The sequence below is a fragment of the Oncorhynchus tshawytscha genome, linkage group LG20 (genome assembly GCF_018296145.1).
Source record: "Oncorhynchus tshawytscha isolate Ot180627B linkage group LG20, Otsh_v2.0, whole genome shotgun sequence".
Lineage (NCBI taxonomy): Eukaryota > Metazoa > Chordata > Actinopteri > Salmoniformes > Salmonidae > Oncorhynchus > Oncorhynchus tshawytscha.
This window is the reverse complement of record NC_056448.1, coordinates 39,328,266-39,346,642: the sequence shown is the minus strand read 5'-3', so window position 1 is coordinate 39,346,642 and position 18,377 is coordinate 39,328,266. Positions and strand designations below refer to the sequence as shown.

The 18,377-nt window shown below is 43.0% G+C and overlaps 1 protein-coding gene across 1 annotated transcript in view; it reads left to right on the top strand.

The window, feature by feature from the left end:
- slc12a2 (solute carrier family 12 member 2) overlaps window positions 1-12,163 on the top strand; it is an 83,257-nt gene extending 71,094 nt beyond the window's left edge. The window contains exons 22-27 of the mRNA XM_042302639.1: window positions 2,245-2,361; window positions 3,261-3,372; window positions 4,937-5,023; window positions 6,042-6,177; window positions 6,469-6,536; window positions 8,917-12,163. Of these exons, the coding sequence (XP_042158573.1) occupies window positions 2,245-2,361; window positions 3,261-3,372; window positions 4,937-5,023; window positions 6,042-6,177; window positions 6,469-6,536; window positions 8,917-9,052 (656 nt within the window). The 3' untranslated portion in view covers window positions 9,053-12,163. The remainder of the gene's footprint in view (window positions 1-2,244; window positions 2,362-3,260; window positions 3,373-4,936; window positions 5,024-6,041; window positions 6,178-6,468; window positions 6,537-8,916) is intronic.
- The last annotated feature ends 6,214 nt before the right edge of the window (window positions 12,164-18,377 follow it).

Sequence of the window (18,377 nt, the reverse complement as noted above, 5' to 3'; positions counted from 1 at the left end):
CTCTATTCTCTCTCTACACCTCTCCCTATTCTCTCTTTCTACCCCTCTCTCTATTCTCTCTATTCTCTCTCTCTACACCTCTCTCTATTCTCTCTCTCTACCCTTCTCTATTCTCTCTCTCTCTACCCCTCTATTCACTCTCTCTATTCTCTCGCTCTACCCCTCTCTCTATTCTCTCTCTCTATTCTCTCTCTCTACACCTCTCTCTCTACACCTCTCTCTATTCTCTCTTCTCTCTCTCTACCCCTCTCTCTATTCTCTCTCTACCCCTCTCTCTATTCTCTCTCTACCCCTCTCTCTATTCTCTCTCTCTACCCCTCTCTATTCTCTCTCTCTACCCCTCTCTATTCTCTCTCTCTACCCCTCTCTCTACCTCTCTCTCTATTCTCTCTAACCCTCTCTCTACCTCTCTCTCTATTCTCTCTCTCTACCTCTCTCTCTCTATTCTCTCTCTCTACCTCTCTCTACCTCTCTCTCTCTATTCTCTCTCTCTCTCTACCTCTCTCTCTCTTCTCTCTCTCTCTCTCTACCTCTCTCTCTCTATTCTCTCTCTCTCTCTACCTCTCTCTCTCTATTCTCTCTCTCTACCTCTCTCTCTCTATTCTCTCTCTCTACCCCTCTCTCTCTATTCTCTCTCTCTACCCCTCGCTCTATTCTCTCTCTCTACCCCTCGCTCTATTCTCTCTCTCTCTCTCTACCCCTCGCTCTATTCTCTCTCTCTCTCTCTACCCCTCGCTCTATTCTCTCTCTCTCTCTCTCTACCCCTCGCTCTATTCTCTCTCTCTCTACCCCTCGCTCTATTCTCTCTCTCTCTCTACCCCTCGCTCTATTCTCTCTCTACCCTCGCTCTATTCTCTCTCTACCCCTCGCTCTATTCTCTCTCTCTCTCTCTACCCTCGCTCTATTCTCTCTCTCTCTCTCTACCCCTCGCTCTATTCTCTCTCTCTCTCTCTACCCCTCGCTCTATTCTCTCTCTCTCTCTCTCTACCCTCGCTCTATTCTCTCTCTCTCTACCCCTCGCTCTATTCTCTCTCTCTCTCTCTACCCCTCGCTCTATTCTCTCTCTCTCTCTCTACCCCTCGCTCTATTCTCTCTCTACCCCTCGCTCTATTCTCTCTCTACCCTCGCTCTATTCTCTCTCTCTCTCTCTACCCCTCGCTCTATTCTCTCTCTCTCTCTCTCTACCCCTCGCTCTATTCTCTCTCTCTCTCTCTCTCTACCCCTCGCTCTATTCTCTCTCTCTCTCTCTCTCTACCCCTCGCTCTATTCTCTCTCTCTCTCTCTCTCTACCCCTCGCTCTATTCTCTCTCTCTCTCTCTCTCTACCCCTCGCTCTATTCTCTCTCTCTCTCTCTCTACCCCTCGCTCTATTCTCTCTCTCTCTCTCTCTACCCCTCGCTCTATTCTCTCTCTCTCTCTCTCTACCCCTCGCTCTATTCTCTCTCTCTCTCTCTCTACCCCTCGCTCTATTCTCTCTCTCTCTCTCTCTACCCCTCGCTCTATTCTCTCTCTCTCTCTCCTACCCTCGCTCTATTCTCTCTCTCTCTCTCTCTACCCCTCGCTCTATTCTCTCTCTCTCTCTCTACCCCTCGCTCTATTCTCTCTCTCTCTCTCTACCCCTCTCTCTATTCTCTCTCTCTCTCTCTACCCCTCTCTCTATTCTCTCTCTCTCTCTCTACCCCTCTCTCTATTCTCTCTCTCTACCCCTCTCTCTATTCTCTGTGTGTATTTGTCATGTGCTTTTCAGGTACAGCTGTTTTATAACTACGGTCTACTTATCCAAGTGACAGACAGACAGACACAGACCGAGACAGAGAGCAGAGGAAGGAATGTTACAATAGACACTCACTGACTGCACACCGTTTACATTCCACTGAGCCCACTTCAGAGAAGGTTTCCATTATACTGTGACTGTTAGATAAAATACACATAAGATCCCACTTCCTTTGATTTCTATCACACATATCCTGATCCCAGGTCTTGCTAATGACCTTAGGAGTTGGCAAGATCACACAAACAACATATCTGGGACCAGGGCAAAAAATATATATATAAACTCCCTCTTGTCTGTATAATCTGGTTCATTATGATCTGAAAGACAACTGATCCTAGAGACTTTATAATAGCGGGCCCAGTCTGAGTCACACACAGAGAGGAATTCTTACTGAAGTCATCTCCCTAAGTGAGCAGCTTCCTGTCCTGTCTTGATCTTAGTGTCTGACATAGCAGTTTTTGGGCCCCACAGAGAAAAGCCCCCAGACGTTGAACGTGGCCGACCAGAGGCTCCTGGACGCCAGTCAGCTGTTCAAGAGGAAACAAGGCAAAGGCACCGTGGACGTGTGGTGGCTCTTTGACGACGGCGGTGAGTTAAGACTGGTCCTCCAGAACACAAGGGGGTGCTATATGATTACTTACTGCCTAGCGTTTCTGTTACAGAGCAGCTTTGATACCCCAGTTTTAAGTTGACAAACACTCCCTGTCCTCCCTTTTAAAAGATAATGATTTGTATAGACGTATGGTGGAGACAGTCTAACCAAGTGTTTCTCAATCCTGGTTCATTTTGCCCTAGCACTACACAGCTGATTCAAATGATCAACTCATCATGTTTGGTGATTTCAATGAGGTGTGTTAATGCTAAGGCAATAACTAAAATGTGCCCCCCTTTGGGTCCTCGGGACCTGGATTGAGAAACACTGCTCTAGCCCATGCTCACACTAACCCAATGCTTTTGGATGTGTTGGGAAGAATGCGCACTTCAGGAGAAAGAGTAGATCATTGGGACGCAGGGAAACACTATAGATGGGTTAGCTGACAACGTCACAAACAATGTGCACGTTGTGTTTATGATTCTGGATGGCCAGATAGCAACAATGACAAGAAGCTGCCATGTAGGGAATCGTAGGTGGCTCGTTCCATCTAGTTCTTTAAACCAGGTCTTGTTTTGACTGATTTCATGTCAATGCTATTATGGCAAAACATTGCGACTAACCAACAACAGTAACAATCTATTTTAGAGACAACAAATGCTCTCTGTACAAATGTATATGTTTTCAATAACCATTGGAGACTAAATATAGTTTACATGTTGTCAACAATCTGTGGCTGAGAAATGGGGACAGAAATTGGCATTGCAGCTTTGAGGACACTAGAAACCTAGACCTTAGACTCTAGAGATATCCCAACTCTGCACATCAGCAAGAACAAACCACAGCATGGCCCCACAAAGAGATGGTGAGTGACTCTTTCTCGTGACTCTGCCAGGCCTCACCCTGCTCATCCCCTATCTGCTCACCAACAAGAAGAAGTGGAATGACTGCAAGATCCGCGTCTTCATCGGAGGCAAGATCAACAGGATTGACCACGACCGCAGAGCGTGAGTTGAAAGTCCTAGTTGCTGTAGATCTATTCTACCTATGCCAATGTGTTGAAAGTCCTAGTTGCTGTAGATCTATTCTACCTATGCCAATGTGTTGAAAGTCCTAGTTGCTGTAGATCTATTCTACCTATGCCAATGTGTTGAAAGTCCTAGTTGCTGTAGATCTATTCTACCTATGCCAATGTGTTGAAAGTCCTAGTTGCTGTAGATCTATTCTACCTATGCCAATGCCAATGTGTTGAAAGTCCTAGTTGCTGTAGATCTATTCTACCTATGCCAATGCCAATGTGTTGAAAGTACTTGAAATAACTGAATGCTGCATTTAACTTCATGGCTAGATTGCTGACAGGCTAATGCGGAAATACAATGACAAGAAAACACACAAAGAACCTTTAGGTTAAATTCTGAGGAAAACCAGTTAAATAAAGGTTTAAAAAAAATCATATTTAACACACAATGTTACATACATAATGGGAGAAATTTAATTATTCATTTTTCTTTTATGGCCTAGATTTAAGTCTGCTGAAACTAAAACTGCTGAATTATATCAGTGTGTTAATGGTGCCAGGGATCGCCTTCCAAAAACACTGCCTGGCATGGGCACAGCCCTATGGGATTAAACACACGTTGTTGCATCATCACATTAAATCTGCATGTGTTTTTATATAAACTCTTTATCGTCATCTGTGGCATTCACTTCACATAAGCAGGTTAGGGTCTCTGTCTCTTTCTCCTTGTCTCTCTGTCTGTGTTCTGCGTATTACAAACCCACATGGCAGTAGTATTATTGTCCAAAATGTCCTGTCCCTCACTGTTATTGTCCCCACACAGCTGCCTCCCTTTTGTTGGCAACCCAAGCCTTTTATCTTAGCATGTGCCACAACTCATTTATTTAGTGTGTTTATTACTTGAAAACCAGGACCAGGCATTTGATAAAACCAGGACCAGGCATTTGATAAAACCAGGACCAGGCATTTGATAAAACCAGGACCAGGCATTTGATAAAACCAGGACCAGGCATTTGATAAAACCAGGACCAGGCATTTGATAAAACCAGGACCAGGCATTTGATAAAACCAGGACCAGGCATTTGATAAAACCAGGACCAGGCATTTCCTCGCTGATTTGAACATAGTTTCACTACTGGCTAGCCATCTTTCTTGAACTTCATTTGTTCAATCCAAACTCTCCATGTCATTGAGGATTCCAGTATCCTTTGATGTGAAAGTCCTTTGACAAAAAAAGAAGAAAAGTTGCAGTTCACACGCAGACATTCCATGTTTGTAGTCGCCGTGTGCAGACGATGAAGATGTTTTGAGGAGACGTTATCCATATCTTTTGAAGAAAAAAGCCTAGGGAAATGACTGTCATAAAGAGAGAGCCTCTCAACAGCCACAGCGGCTTTTCCCCCTACAAAATATAAACTACAGCTTGCACCTGTTTGCTGTGATACTTCCAAATGGCTTCTTCGTGCCCTCAGTGGCTTGTGTTTGCAGTCTCTCTAAAGCTTCTGGATGTAAGTGGCTTTTCAGTGTTTGATCAGGCATTTGTTCCTCCTCAGGATGGCCACACTTCTCAGCAAGTTCAGGATAGACTTCTCCGACATCAATGTACTGGGAGACATCAACACCAAGCCCAAAAAAGAGAAGTATGTTGTTTTTCTCTTATGATTGAATCTCCCTTTTGACAGATCTCAGATTGTCGGGTGGGTGGGGGTTGGCGACAGTTTCTTTTTTTAAATATCTATTTTAATTTGACACATTTGTTCATTTGTTCAGCCTCAGAAATGACAGCCCAAATAAATGTTTCACAGAGTTCAAGTAACAGACACATCTCAACATCTGTTCAGAGGAGAGTGTGTGAATCAGGCCTTCATGGTTGAGTTGCTGGCAAAAAACACACCAATAAGAAGACTTGCTTGGATCGGTGGAAATCTATCCTTTTGTTCTGATGAGTCCAAATTTGAGATTTTGGGTTCCAACCGCTGTGTCTTTGTGAGACGCAGAGTAGATGAACGGATGATATTCGCATGTGTAGTTCCAACTATGAAGCATAGAGGAGGAGGTCTGATGGTGTGGGGGTGCTTTTGCTGTGATTTATTCAGAATTCAAGGTACACTTAACCAGCATGTCTACCACAGCATTCTGCAGTGATACGCCATCCCATCTGGTTTGCCCTTAGTGGGACTATCATGTATTTTTCAACAGGACAATGACCCAACGCACCTCCAGGCTGTGTAAGGGCTATTTGACCAAGAATGAAAATGATGGCCTCCACAATCACCTGACCTCAACCCAATTGAGATGGTTTGGGATGATTTGGACTGCAGAATGAAGGAAAAGCAGCCAACAAGTGCTCAGCATATGTGGGAACTCCTCCAAGACTGTTAGAAAAGCATTCCAGGTGAAGCTGGTTGAGAGAATGACAAGAGTGCGCAAAGCTTTCATCAAGGCAAGGGGTGGCTACTTTAAAGAATCTCAAATATAAAATTGATTTAACACTTTTTTGATTCCATGTATTATTTCATAGTTTTGATGTCTTCAATATTATTCTACAATGGAGAAACTAGTACAAATAAAGAGAAATTCTTGAATGAGTAGCTGTGTCTAAACTTTTGACTGTGTGTGTTGTGGTTTAACAACCTTTGATCCCCTGTGGTGTTTAAGTGTGACTGCCTTTGAGGAGATGATTGAGCCGTACCGGCTGAAGGAGGACGACATGGAGCAGGATACAGCAGAGGCACTGAAGGCCAGCGAGCCCTGGAGGATCACAGACAACGAGCTGGAGCTCTACAGGGCCAAGGTGAGTCTAACCACTAGCCATCACCATATCACTTATTCCTATCCAGCCCTTTCAGATCTGTGAACATGGAGTGGTAGGGGCTAACTGTAGGATGCTAGGAGACGAAATGGAACCAAGCCGATGATGAGTTTTGTATTGTGCCCAATGTATTTTACGAGCTATATGGGAAGGAATGTGCTCTGGTATCTGCCTATTTTACAGCCAAGTGTGGCTGCAGTCTTAGATGGTAATCTCGTAACCCAATGCCTGTGTATACAACTTAACCTGTATTTTTGTTTTGATTGTTCTCAGACTAATCGTCAGATCAGACTGAACGAACTGCTGAAGGAGCACTCGAGCACAGCCAACCTCATTGTCATGTAAGCGCATTTATTAATGTGTGTTGCAACTTGCCTATGTGCGGGCATTATGGCTTTGACCTCTGGCAACCACCGGCAGTGTGAAGATGTGGAGGAGGCCTCGTGTCTGTCAATAATGGGCGCTAAGTGGATCAGCTGGCTGTCCTGTAAACTGAGACGCCAGCAGCCCTCCCATAATCATTCTCCTTCTGTCACCCACCCCCAGGTCTCACCTTCTCTCATCTGGCCTCTCCTTACCTCCATTATTCCCACTTCTCTGCCACTTAACTTTCACCTTTGCTCTCTGTTGCTCACACACCTTTCTTTCTCAATCCACTCTTCATCCTCTTCTCTCTCTGCTATATTTACCCTCCATTTTCCTCTCATCCTCATTTCATTCTCCCACTGCTTCCTCACTAATCCTTCCCTGTCCTATGGACACAGACCATAGTCCACACAGACCATAGTCCACACAGATACACAGACCATAGTCCACACAGACCATAGTCCACACAGATACACAGACCATAGTCCACACAGATACACAGACCATAGTCCACACAGATACACAGACCATAGTCCACACAGACCATAGTCCACACAGACCATAGTCCACACAGATACACAGACCATAGTCCACACAGATACACAGACCATAGTCCGCACAGATACACAGACCATAGTCCGCACAGATACACAGACCATAGTCCGCACAGATACACAGACCATAGTCCGCACAGATACACAGACCATAGTCCACACAGACCATAGTCCGCACAGATACACAGACCATAGTCCGCACAGATACACAGACCATAGTCCGCACAGATACACAGACCATAGTCCGCACAGATACACAGACCATAGTCCACACAGACCATAGTCCACACAGATACACAGACCGTAGTCCACACAGATACACAGACCATAGTCCACACAGACCATAGTCCACCCAGATCATAGTCCACACAGACCATAGTCCACACAGATACACAGACCATAGTCCACACAGATCATAGTCCACACAGACCATAGTCCACACAGATACACAGACCATAGTCCACACAGATACACAGACCATAGTCCGCACAGATACACAGACCATAGTCCACACAGACCATAGTCCACACAGATACACAGACCGTAGTCCACACAGATACACAGACCATAGTCCACACAGACCATAGTCCACCCAGATCATAGTCCACACAGACCATAGTCCACACAGATACACAGACCATAGTCCACACAGATCATAGTCCACACAGACCATAGTCCACACAGATACACAGACCATAGTCCACACAGATACACAGACCATAGTCCACACAGACCATAGTCCACACAGACCATAGTCCACACAGATACACAGACCATAGTCCACACACACGCAGATACACAGACCATAGTCCACACACACGCAGATACACAGACCATAGTCCACACACACGCAGACTATAGTCCACACACACACAGACTATAGTCCACACACACAGACTATAGTCCACACACACACACACACACACACAGACTATAGTCCACACACACACAGACCATAGTCCCACACACACACACATACCACACACACAGACCATAGTCCACACACACAGAGATACACAGACCATAGTCCACACACACACACACAGACCATAGTCCACACACACACACACACACACACACACAGACCATAGTCCACACACACACACAGACCATAGTCCACACACACAGACCATAGTCCACACACACACACAGACGACAGTCTGCGCGCGCACAGACGACAGCCCACACACTCTTTCAGTAGGGCTGTGGGTTAATTGCCTTTGCATTCTCTCTCCACAACTGGCGAGGCTTTGCTTCAGTCCCTGCTATCCTATTCACAACACCACTGATACTGTACTGATACCACTATAATGAAGGAGCCCATTGTCCTCAGTGTCAGTGGAACTCCATTTTGTGTCTCATTAAAGGATGTTTGGAATAGGATGTGTCAATGCTGTCTGTTGGTCATAATGCACTTTATTGAAGTAGGCATGTGGGATTGAGTTTGTGCTGATACACGGATGGGGCACGAGGTTGAGAGGGTCTGAAATGGATAGTGCGATCTGAAGGGAAACCCAGACTAATGCAATAAAATCCAAGTGGGATTGGATGGTGCAGCTGGTCACATGATTGCCAGTCAGCCTATGTGAAGATGTCTCTATGTACCTGCCCAGGAAGTGGGACCGTATCGGTGAGATAACAGTAGTGTGATGGTCCATCAGTCCTAGGGTGAATTTGAACTATGCTTTCGTGGACATACACCCAATCCCAAATCCCCCCGGGTATTTTTCTCAATAGGTTATACTTTTTCTTTTGCCTTTTGCCAAGGACACTGTATGACTTCTTAATATCTCTCTTCCAGGAGCATGCCCCTGGCCAGAAAGGGAGCCGTATCCAGTGCTCTCTACATGTCCTGGTTGGAGACTCTGTCCAAGGACCTGCCTCCCCTCCTCCTGGTACGAGGCAACCACCAGAGCGTCCTCACCTTCTACTCTTAAAAATCACACACACGCCGCCTCTGGGACCGCCCACACCTCCTATCCCAGTGCCCTAAGAGACACACACACACTCCAATGAAGGTAGAAACCGTAGCCATGCCATTGATAATAATGATGATAATAAAGGATATGGTGTTGCTCTGGAGGTCCAGCCTCTTATGTGAAAGGGGGGGAGGGGGTCCGCACTACTCTTTTCAAATTGTACACAGCACACGAAAGAAGTGAACAATTTTAATTTACTCAAAGTTGATTTCCTCTGGCTTGAAAGCATCTGTTCATGTGATTCACACAACGTTATTATCATTATTGTTATTATTCAGATTCTTCTCGATGTCCCGTTTTTAAGTTAGATCATTTTTGCTTTTTTCAAAGCAGCAATAATCACCCTCTAATTTTTCCTTTTCTTGTGTTGGAGAGAACCATACCGAATGCTTTGCTACTCCTTTTATAGCCTTATGGATGTGCCTTCCAGTTGGAATCAAAGGAATTAAATTATGAATCGCTCTACCCAGATTGAATGGTATGAAGAATATAGATGGATAAGTTATTTTGTTATTGAGTTTTAAATGTTTTTTTGTTTTTTTTTGAGGAATGTTTTTATGCGAGTGGATTGTAGGAGGTTAGCAAAGAGTCTCCACTTGATGGAACAAAAAGCTTTCTAGTGTTTATTTCTCCTCCCTAAACGGTTTCCTATTGTATTCTGACCTCTGATTTAATTTTACTCCACATTTGTATTTGTCTTCCTTTAAGCTGTGGAAATTAAACAGTGTTCTTAGTGCAGTACCCTCTACCTACTTTATAGTAGACGCAATCAACTTCAACTCTGAAAGTTGATTTGGTTGGTGCCCAAGAATGGTCTCTTAACAGAAAGATATCTGCAGGTCTACACTTGGAAGGTCCCAGGGGTCTTACTACCATGCTGTCAGAAATGACTAGAAGTGGGTTTAGCTTCGGATTAGCCTCAATCATGCCAGTTGTCTCTCAAAAGCTGCTAACGCGAACAAGTGTTTCAACTAAAAGCAGCAAAACCCTCGGCTGAGTTCTTAGTCCACGTCCCCGTTGGATTTCAGTAGGTTCCCCTCATTGACGTCTGTCCTCATAGTGGAATCTATGGGCTGAATCCTAATTTGAGACGCTCCAATTTTACTCAAACTTTTTTGCTGAATTTGTGTATTGATGTCTAAAGGAGACTTCAAAGTCTTGAGTTGGTAATTCATATCTCAAGTTAGGACTCTGCCCCTCAGGTCCCCCACATTGGAGTGACTACAAAGGAACCGGTCTAGCCCTTACAACCAAATTAAGACTTTGCCTTAACTTTGCTGAGTGTCTTTGTTCAGAGTTTGAGTTAGTTCCGTGTTCAAAAGAGGGGAAATTGTAGGTAAAAGCTATGGATTAGCATGTTTCAAGAGGGAACTGATACATGCTTCTATGCAGATGCGCTGTAATCAATACTTGTTATAAAAGCCCATACCTGGTTTATTTGAAAGGTTCCACTGTCCCTCAGTTCATTTTTGGACTATTTAGGCTGGTCCTTAAACCTATTGTCGGCCCACTTTGCCATTGTTCCGGGAGAGTAAAAATTGTAGTCAAGGCCAACCACGTCATTGCCCCGCTCTTACCTAGTTCTCATCATTTTATGCAATTAAAGTTTTTTGGGGGGGGGCAGGAGGCTTGGGTCAGTTGAATGTAAATCTGATTAACACTAAAGTGGGAGTTGATGAAGGGATGGTCTCTTTCTGTTGCTTTTATTTTCAACTACTGCCATGTTGAGTTTTTGCTACAAGCTACAGGTTTTTTAGATTTCAGTCCCACATGGAAATCCACATGCAGTGTGCTTTGCAGTTCAGGTTCATTGTACTATTACCACCCACATGACTGCATCTCCCCATGCTGTGTTCTTTATCTAGACCATGACTACGCCATGTGATTATGAATGAATATATATATATAATCTCTCTCTCGTGTGTGTGTGTGTGTGTGTGTATATATATATACACACACACACACACACTAGTGTATAAAAATATCTCTCAAATGTGCAAAGCATGTCATTATCTTCTTTTTTCTTTTCTTCTTTCTAATGGGTGGGGGATAGTACATCTTTTTAGAAGCCAGATGGTACAATCTTACTAACCAAGATCTGTTCTGTGTACTGGTGTGTAAAGCACTCAACCCTCAGTTATTGTTACAAAGTGACAATGTTACAAACAAAAACACGGGTTACTCTACATTTTATATTTAAATATATGAATAAGAAAAGATGTATCAATCCAACCGGGCGGGGCTCTTTGTCGTTGATGTCACGTAAAAATACAAAAAAAACTTGTTATCGATATGTCACAACCAAATAAGGTGCGTTCTTTTTCTTTTTATTTTTATTGATGTGTGAGGAGTGTAATACTGTAACATCCTCTCAATGTCATTATTTAGCAGAAACTTGACACTACTGTGCTCTATCCAAGAGACCAAAACATGTCACCTGCAACTGGTATCCACACCATGTTGAGACTTCTTCATCCTCTTTGTATTTGTAGCCAAAGCCCCCCCCCTCTTCTTCCTCACCCCCTCCATCTTTCTTGAGTTGTTGTGAGCCATGACAATGGATGAAGAAAAGCATTGGTCAAAAATTCTCATGACTCAGAACCCTTAGTTCACACTGTAACTCGAAGAAAAACTAACATGTAAATAAAAGTAGTCTAACTAGGTAAATTAAGGGAGTAGAATATTAATGGCAAGTTAATATGGAGAAAGATATATATTTATTTTAGTTTAGAATTCTCCAAGTTTTTTTCCTTTCTGTTTTAAATTAATTTGCATGTTAATTTTTGCGTTTTGATCAACAACAAAAAATCAGTTTCTCTTTTTCAGTCTGGACATTTCTATCTTTTATATGCCTTTTGAACGAAAAGTTGTGTTGACAAAGCAGTTTAAAGATGTTTTCTCCTGCTCTTCCATCTGGGTAGATGTGATCTACCTAGTTGGTTGAAACAGTAATGTTTGATATACTGTACTGTTAACTGTCACATGTTTTTTTTCTAACATTTTAACATTTAAGGTTACCAATACTTTGTACATCTATTGCAATAAATAAATTAAATGAATCAATCGTTATTAAAGTACCTGGGTGTTTTTTTTTCACATCTCTTGGAATTTTAAGTTTGTTCAGGTTATTTCTCCATCTATAACTAGCATCAAATTGATTTGCTAGTTGGTCTGACTGAGATTCAATCCATTATTGATTGGTTTTAAACAAGGTAGCACTTGCAGAAGGGCTTGATATATGAAGCAGCATATCTCCTGGAAGAGAGGGAGTTGACCTGGGATTTAGAAACTAGAAGTCCCAGGGTGAGACCTGTTCAGTTTGAAAACCTGTCTGATAAATAACCCAGTACACGCAGCCGGACTGAACATTTCTGTACCAAGTGTCTAACTCCCTCCTTTCAGGAGATGGTGCTGTGCAAGTCAAATGCAATCGCTATTTGGAAATCCACTATCTAGAACTGATTGAATGCCGTCCTCAGTTCATTTGTCATTGAACAGCAGAAGTGGATTTTCATCAGCTGTACATCTCTACCACCATCTAGTGCTCAGTTAACAAGACACATGTTGAAGCCATCTTGTTGAATACTGTACATTTACAATTCCAACACATTGTGGATTATTTAAGCAATAAGGCCCGAGGGGGTGTGGTATATGGCCAATATACCACGGCTGTAACGCAGAGTGCCTGGATACAGCCTATAGTCGTGGTATATTGGCCATATACCACAAACCATAGAGGTGCCTTATTGCTATTATAAACTGGTTACCAATGTGATTAGTGCAGTAGAAAATGTTTTGAAATAGCCATGGTATATCAGACCATATACCACAGGTATCAGCATTCAGGGCCCGATCCACCCAGTTTATGCTAAATGTATACTTACAGTTTTTTTGGATTGCTTACACACTAAAATTAAAAGTAGTACACTATTAGCAAAACCTTACACTCAAGAAGCAAAACATCAGCCCATATTTGCACAACTATAAGCACATTGTCAACCTCACACTTGTTGCAAAACTCTACACACAGTGATTTGCAAAACACTAAACACACAACATACATTACACACAAACATCTATCATGAAGTCACATCCTTACAATACCAAAGCACTGACTGTCAGATTACCACACCCTCCAACCTATTGGTTCAACACAGTCATCAGGTGTGCAAACACTCGTTTGCTTAATTGTAGACACACCAATCAGGTGTATTAGCACTATAAAAAGCAGGTGAGTTCATCGGCCTTCAAGCACAATGGAAAGAGTCAGAGAAAGAGGACGAGGAGGACGAAGACAAGAAGGTGCTCAAAGAGGACCGAATCTGACAAATGAGATCCGCGCAACACTGGTTGACCACGTTGTCAACCACGGCCTGACGCTGAAGGAGGCTGGACTGCGAGTACAGCCAAATCTAAGCCGATATACAGTGGCAAGTGTGATGAGAACATTTAGACTGGAAAATAGGTATTGTAAAAATATCATCATATCAAAAACATCTGCACGGTTTCAGTAACTGCTTACAGTACTGTATTCTATGCACTATCAGCACTTCTGTTACCTTTTCCTGTGAAATTACTGTACTATTGTATACTGTTTTTTTTCTACATAGGATTGAGGGTCAGGAACAACAAGGGGGAAGGCCTCCTATGTTCACAGAACAGCAAGAGAGGGAGATAGTAAACATGGTTTTGGCCAACAATGCTATAACACTCAAGCAGCTCCAAGCTAACATGGTCAATAACCACGCCCTTTTCAACGACACCCATCAGGTCTCAACAGCAACACTGGCAGGCATCCTAAAGAAACAACATATTCAAATGAAGCAAATTTTTCGAGTGCCTTTCGAGCGCAATTCCAAAAGGGTGAAACGACTGCGGCATGATTATGCAGAGGTATGTATTCACTTTAGCACTGTGATCTTGCATACTGTCTCAATCTTTTACTGTACTGTAATATGTATACTAGATCTACACTGAACTACACAATTTTGCCTGACACTGTTTTTCAGAGAGTTTTACGAATGGATGGAGAGGAGATCCAGCATGAGTTCATTTACGTAGATGAGGCTGGGTTCAACCTGACGAGAACACGAAGGAGGGGAAGAAACATCATTGGCCACAGGGCTATAGTCAATGTCCCAGGGCAACGTGGGGGTAATATAACACTCTGTGCAGCCATTACACAGAATGGGGTCCTCCACCGCCATGCCCATATGGGCCCTTACAACACAGCACTCATACTTACATTCTTGGACCAATTGCACAACATAACAGCAGCAAATCAAATCGATCATATGCAATACATTGTTGTCTGGGACAATGTGTCTTTCCACCGCTCTGCTCTGGTTCAGAACTGGCTTCAGCAACATCCACATTTCACCGTCCTATATCTTCCACCATACTCTCCATTCCTCAACCCTATAGAATAGTTTTTCTCGGCATGGCGGTGGAAGGTATATGATCTCCGTCTCCAGGCTGAGGTACCCCTCATCCAAGCCATGGAGGAGGCCTGTGACCAGGTGGAGGTAGCAGCAATGCAAGGATGGATTCGTCATTCAAGACGTTTCTTTCCAAGGTGTCTTGCTAATGACGACATTACCTGCGATGTTGATGAAATTCTCTGGCCAGATCCAGCTAGGCGAAGAGACAATGTCTAGTTATTTTTTTATTTTGATCTTACAATACGTAAAGTGACATTTGGTTACAGTATTATGAATCTCCATGTTAACATTTTGGGCGTGTTGAGAAATAAATGAGTTTCTTCAGTCTGCAACATTGGTCTTGTGTAGTGTTTGGTGAATGTACATTATATTTGTACTTTGTTGATAGTAGCCTACTCTAATCATAGGGAAGTAGAAGTGCTAAAGGTGTGTTAGGTTTATCACAGCAGAGTGTAACTCGTGCAAACAGAGTATAGTAATGTGAAACGTGTGTGTTTCATATGGTAACAAAGTGTGGTTTTTAAAAAGAAGTGTATAGTTTTTACAAGAGTGTTTAATTTTGCAAAGGATCTGTAGTGTTTTGCTAATTGGGTGTGTGGTTGTGCTAATTGTGTGTAGTGTTTTGAAAATCGTGCTTAAGCAATCAAAAAAACTAAGCTACTTAATTGATGCTTGATACTTAATATATACTTAATTGCTTAATAGATCAATTTACTTTGACAACATACCAACAGCACATTCCAAACTATTACTAGGTACAATACACACACCATTCAAGCAATCAATTACACACACACACATTCTTAATCTTATTTGCTTTCATATAGGCTACTTGTGAACAACCATTTACAGGCAAGAAATTGTGCCAATTTCTCTAGGAAAATGGGAATATTTACCAGTTTATCAAGCACGATAGCTCCACTTGTGCAGCCTGCCTGAACTGTGCTGGAGTGTAAACACATTGTCCAACAGTTGTAACCCTCCCCACACTTAGTCAAATTGCTTTGTCCTACTCTAATACAGATAATTACTGGTAGCTTTTCCTAGCCTGTCAAGATGGTGCATAAGCTGGCCATTGAGCTTCCTGTATCTTGGTAAGCCTCTCTCTGTCACTAGCTGCATGTGTGTGTTATCCCTCTCATTAAACAGCTCTTGTTTCTCTGACCAAGCCACAGAGCGATTAGCAACGCAACAGCTAACAGTTCCGCTGCCAGATCTCAAGACAAAGCTGACAGCCTAGAAACTGGCGATACTTTTTAAACCACCCTGAGTGATTGTGTAGTAGGCTAATGATTTAAGAATTAGAAAGCAAAACCACAGGTTAATGCAAGGTGTAACCAGGGCTATACTTTTTGAGAAAAAGCATCAAGATTTTAATTTGTGATCTGGTCCCTAATCCACAATGTCAGCAAGTGGTAGGGCACCATTCATGTTCATTTTTCACCTATATAAAGCTTTTCAGTAAGTTTGTCATTTAGAATGTTCATTGATTAGAAATGTGATTAAAGGTCCAATGCAGCTGTTTTGATCTAATATTTCTAGGTGGCAAAGGCCCAGTGCAGTTAACATGACTTATATTGAGTGTATAACATATGAGCGTGAAGCACCCAGTAGCATTGCAGTTCTTGAAACACTCAAACCCGGTGTGCGCCTGGCACCTACTACCATACTCTGTTCAAAGGCACTTAAATCGTTTGTCTTGCCCATTCAGCCTCTGAATGGCACATACAGATTTTATTTTAAGACACATTTTTATTTTAAGACACATATTGATGCCGTAAGTCAATGGTGCCACCGGACAACAAGTTTAAGAGGGCAGGATAATGAGGGTTTAAATGGTTTCACTGTCCAGATCTGTCACTTGTAACATCCAGCCACAATGTTTGCCTGACTACCTCCAGAGTGACAGCTAGCCAATATTTGGGGATAAATGCAACAAAATCCATTTGAGAATTTAAGAAAACTGTGGATTGCAGTCTCTCCTTGTCCATAGACAACTTTCAAGGTAAGGAAACAAATATTAAACTTTCTGAACTATCCATTAAAAACATAGGGAAGAAAATAGTAACTATCATTAAGGTTAGCTACTTTCATTTATTTTTAAAACTGCAATAGTGTTATACAACCAACAGACCTGAATTAAGCTGATTGATGTATGCTTGTGAAGGAACATGATTGTGGATGGATGTGTGACTACAGTTTAGTGAGGCGATGCATGTAGTGCTTACAAAACTCAATGAAATATATTATTTCAGAAACAGATTTATCCACAAAAAAGTCTAGGTTTACTAGACAATTTACCAGCTCCTTAGTAAGGCATCAACAGAATGGTAGGAGAGCTACCCGTTGGTACAGAACTTCAGTGTGGGAATCCTTGGGAGAAGGTAAGGATAAGCCATGTCTGAAAATGTTACTAGCTTTCAATACTTGCTCCCTCTGTCCTTGTTTCCTCCACTCTTTGCCCTACCTCTCAAAGTGTATTGGAGGAGAAGATCCTAGGTCCCTCCCTGAGATTTGAGGGAGGGCAAGAAAATGAAAAAACAAGGTCAGACGAAGCATGAAACGGAAGAAACAGCCATGGTGAAAAATCTATGCCATCTTTCCACTCATGAGCTGCTGTCTTGTCACATCATGGAAACTGGGAAGACTGTCCTGATACTTTTGTGTTTCCATACTCTGAAAGAGACTTCAATCTTTGGGCAAAAATTCACCTCAGAGCAACAAACGTGATCTTTAGAGAAATCACATATGTAAATAAACTCAGCAAAAAAAGAAACGTCCCATTTTCAGAACCCTGTCTTTCAAAGATAATTCGTAAAAATCCAAATAACTTCACAGATCTTCATTGTAAAGGGTTTAAACACCGTTTCCCATGCTTTTTCAATGAACCATAAACAATTAATGAACATGCACCTGTGGAACGGTCGTTAAGACACTAACAGCTTACAGACGGTACAGCCAAACATCACACCTGCGGGACAGATACAGGATGGCAACAAACAACTGCCCGAGTTACACCAGAAACGCACAATCCCTCCATCAGTGCTCAGATAGGCTGAGAGAGGCTGGACTGACGGCTTGTATGCCTGTTGTAAGGCAGATCTTCACCAGACATCACCGGCAAAATCGTTGCCTATGGGCACAAACCCACCGTCGCTGGACCAGACAGGACTGGCAAAAAGTGCTCTTTATTGACGAGTCGCGGTTTTGTCTCACCGGGGGTGATGGTCGGATTCACGTTTATCGTCAAAGGAATGAGCTTTACACCGAGGCCTGTACTCTGGAGCGGGATCGATTTGGAGGGTCCGTCATTGTCTAGGGCGGTGTGTCAAGGCATCATCGGACTGAGCTTGTCATTGCAGGCAATCTCAACGCTGTGCGTTACAGGGAATACATCCTCCTCCCTCATGTAGTGCCCTTCCTGCAGGCTCATCCTGACATGACCCTCCAGCATGACAATGCCACCAGCCATACTGCTCGTTCTGTGCGTGATTTCCTGCAAGACAGGAATGTCAGTGTTCTGCCATGGCCAGCGAAGAGCCCGGATCTCAATCCCATTGAGCACGTCTGGGACCTGTTGGATCAGAGGGTGAGGGCTAGGGCCATCCATTCCCCCCAGAAATGTCCGGGAACTTGCAAGTGCCTTGGTGGAAGAGTGGGGTAACATCTCACAGCAAGAACTGGCAAATCTGGTGCAGTCCATGAGGAGATGCACCGCAGTACTTAATGCAGCTGGTGGCCACACCAGATACTGACTGTTATTTTTGATTTTGACCCCCCTTTGTTCAGGGACACATTCAATTTCTGTTAGTCACCTGTCTGTGGAACTTGTTCAGTTTATG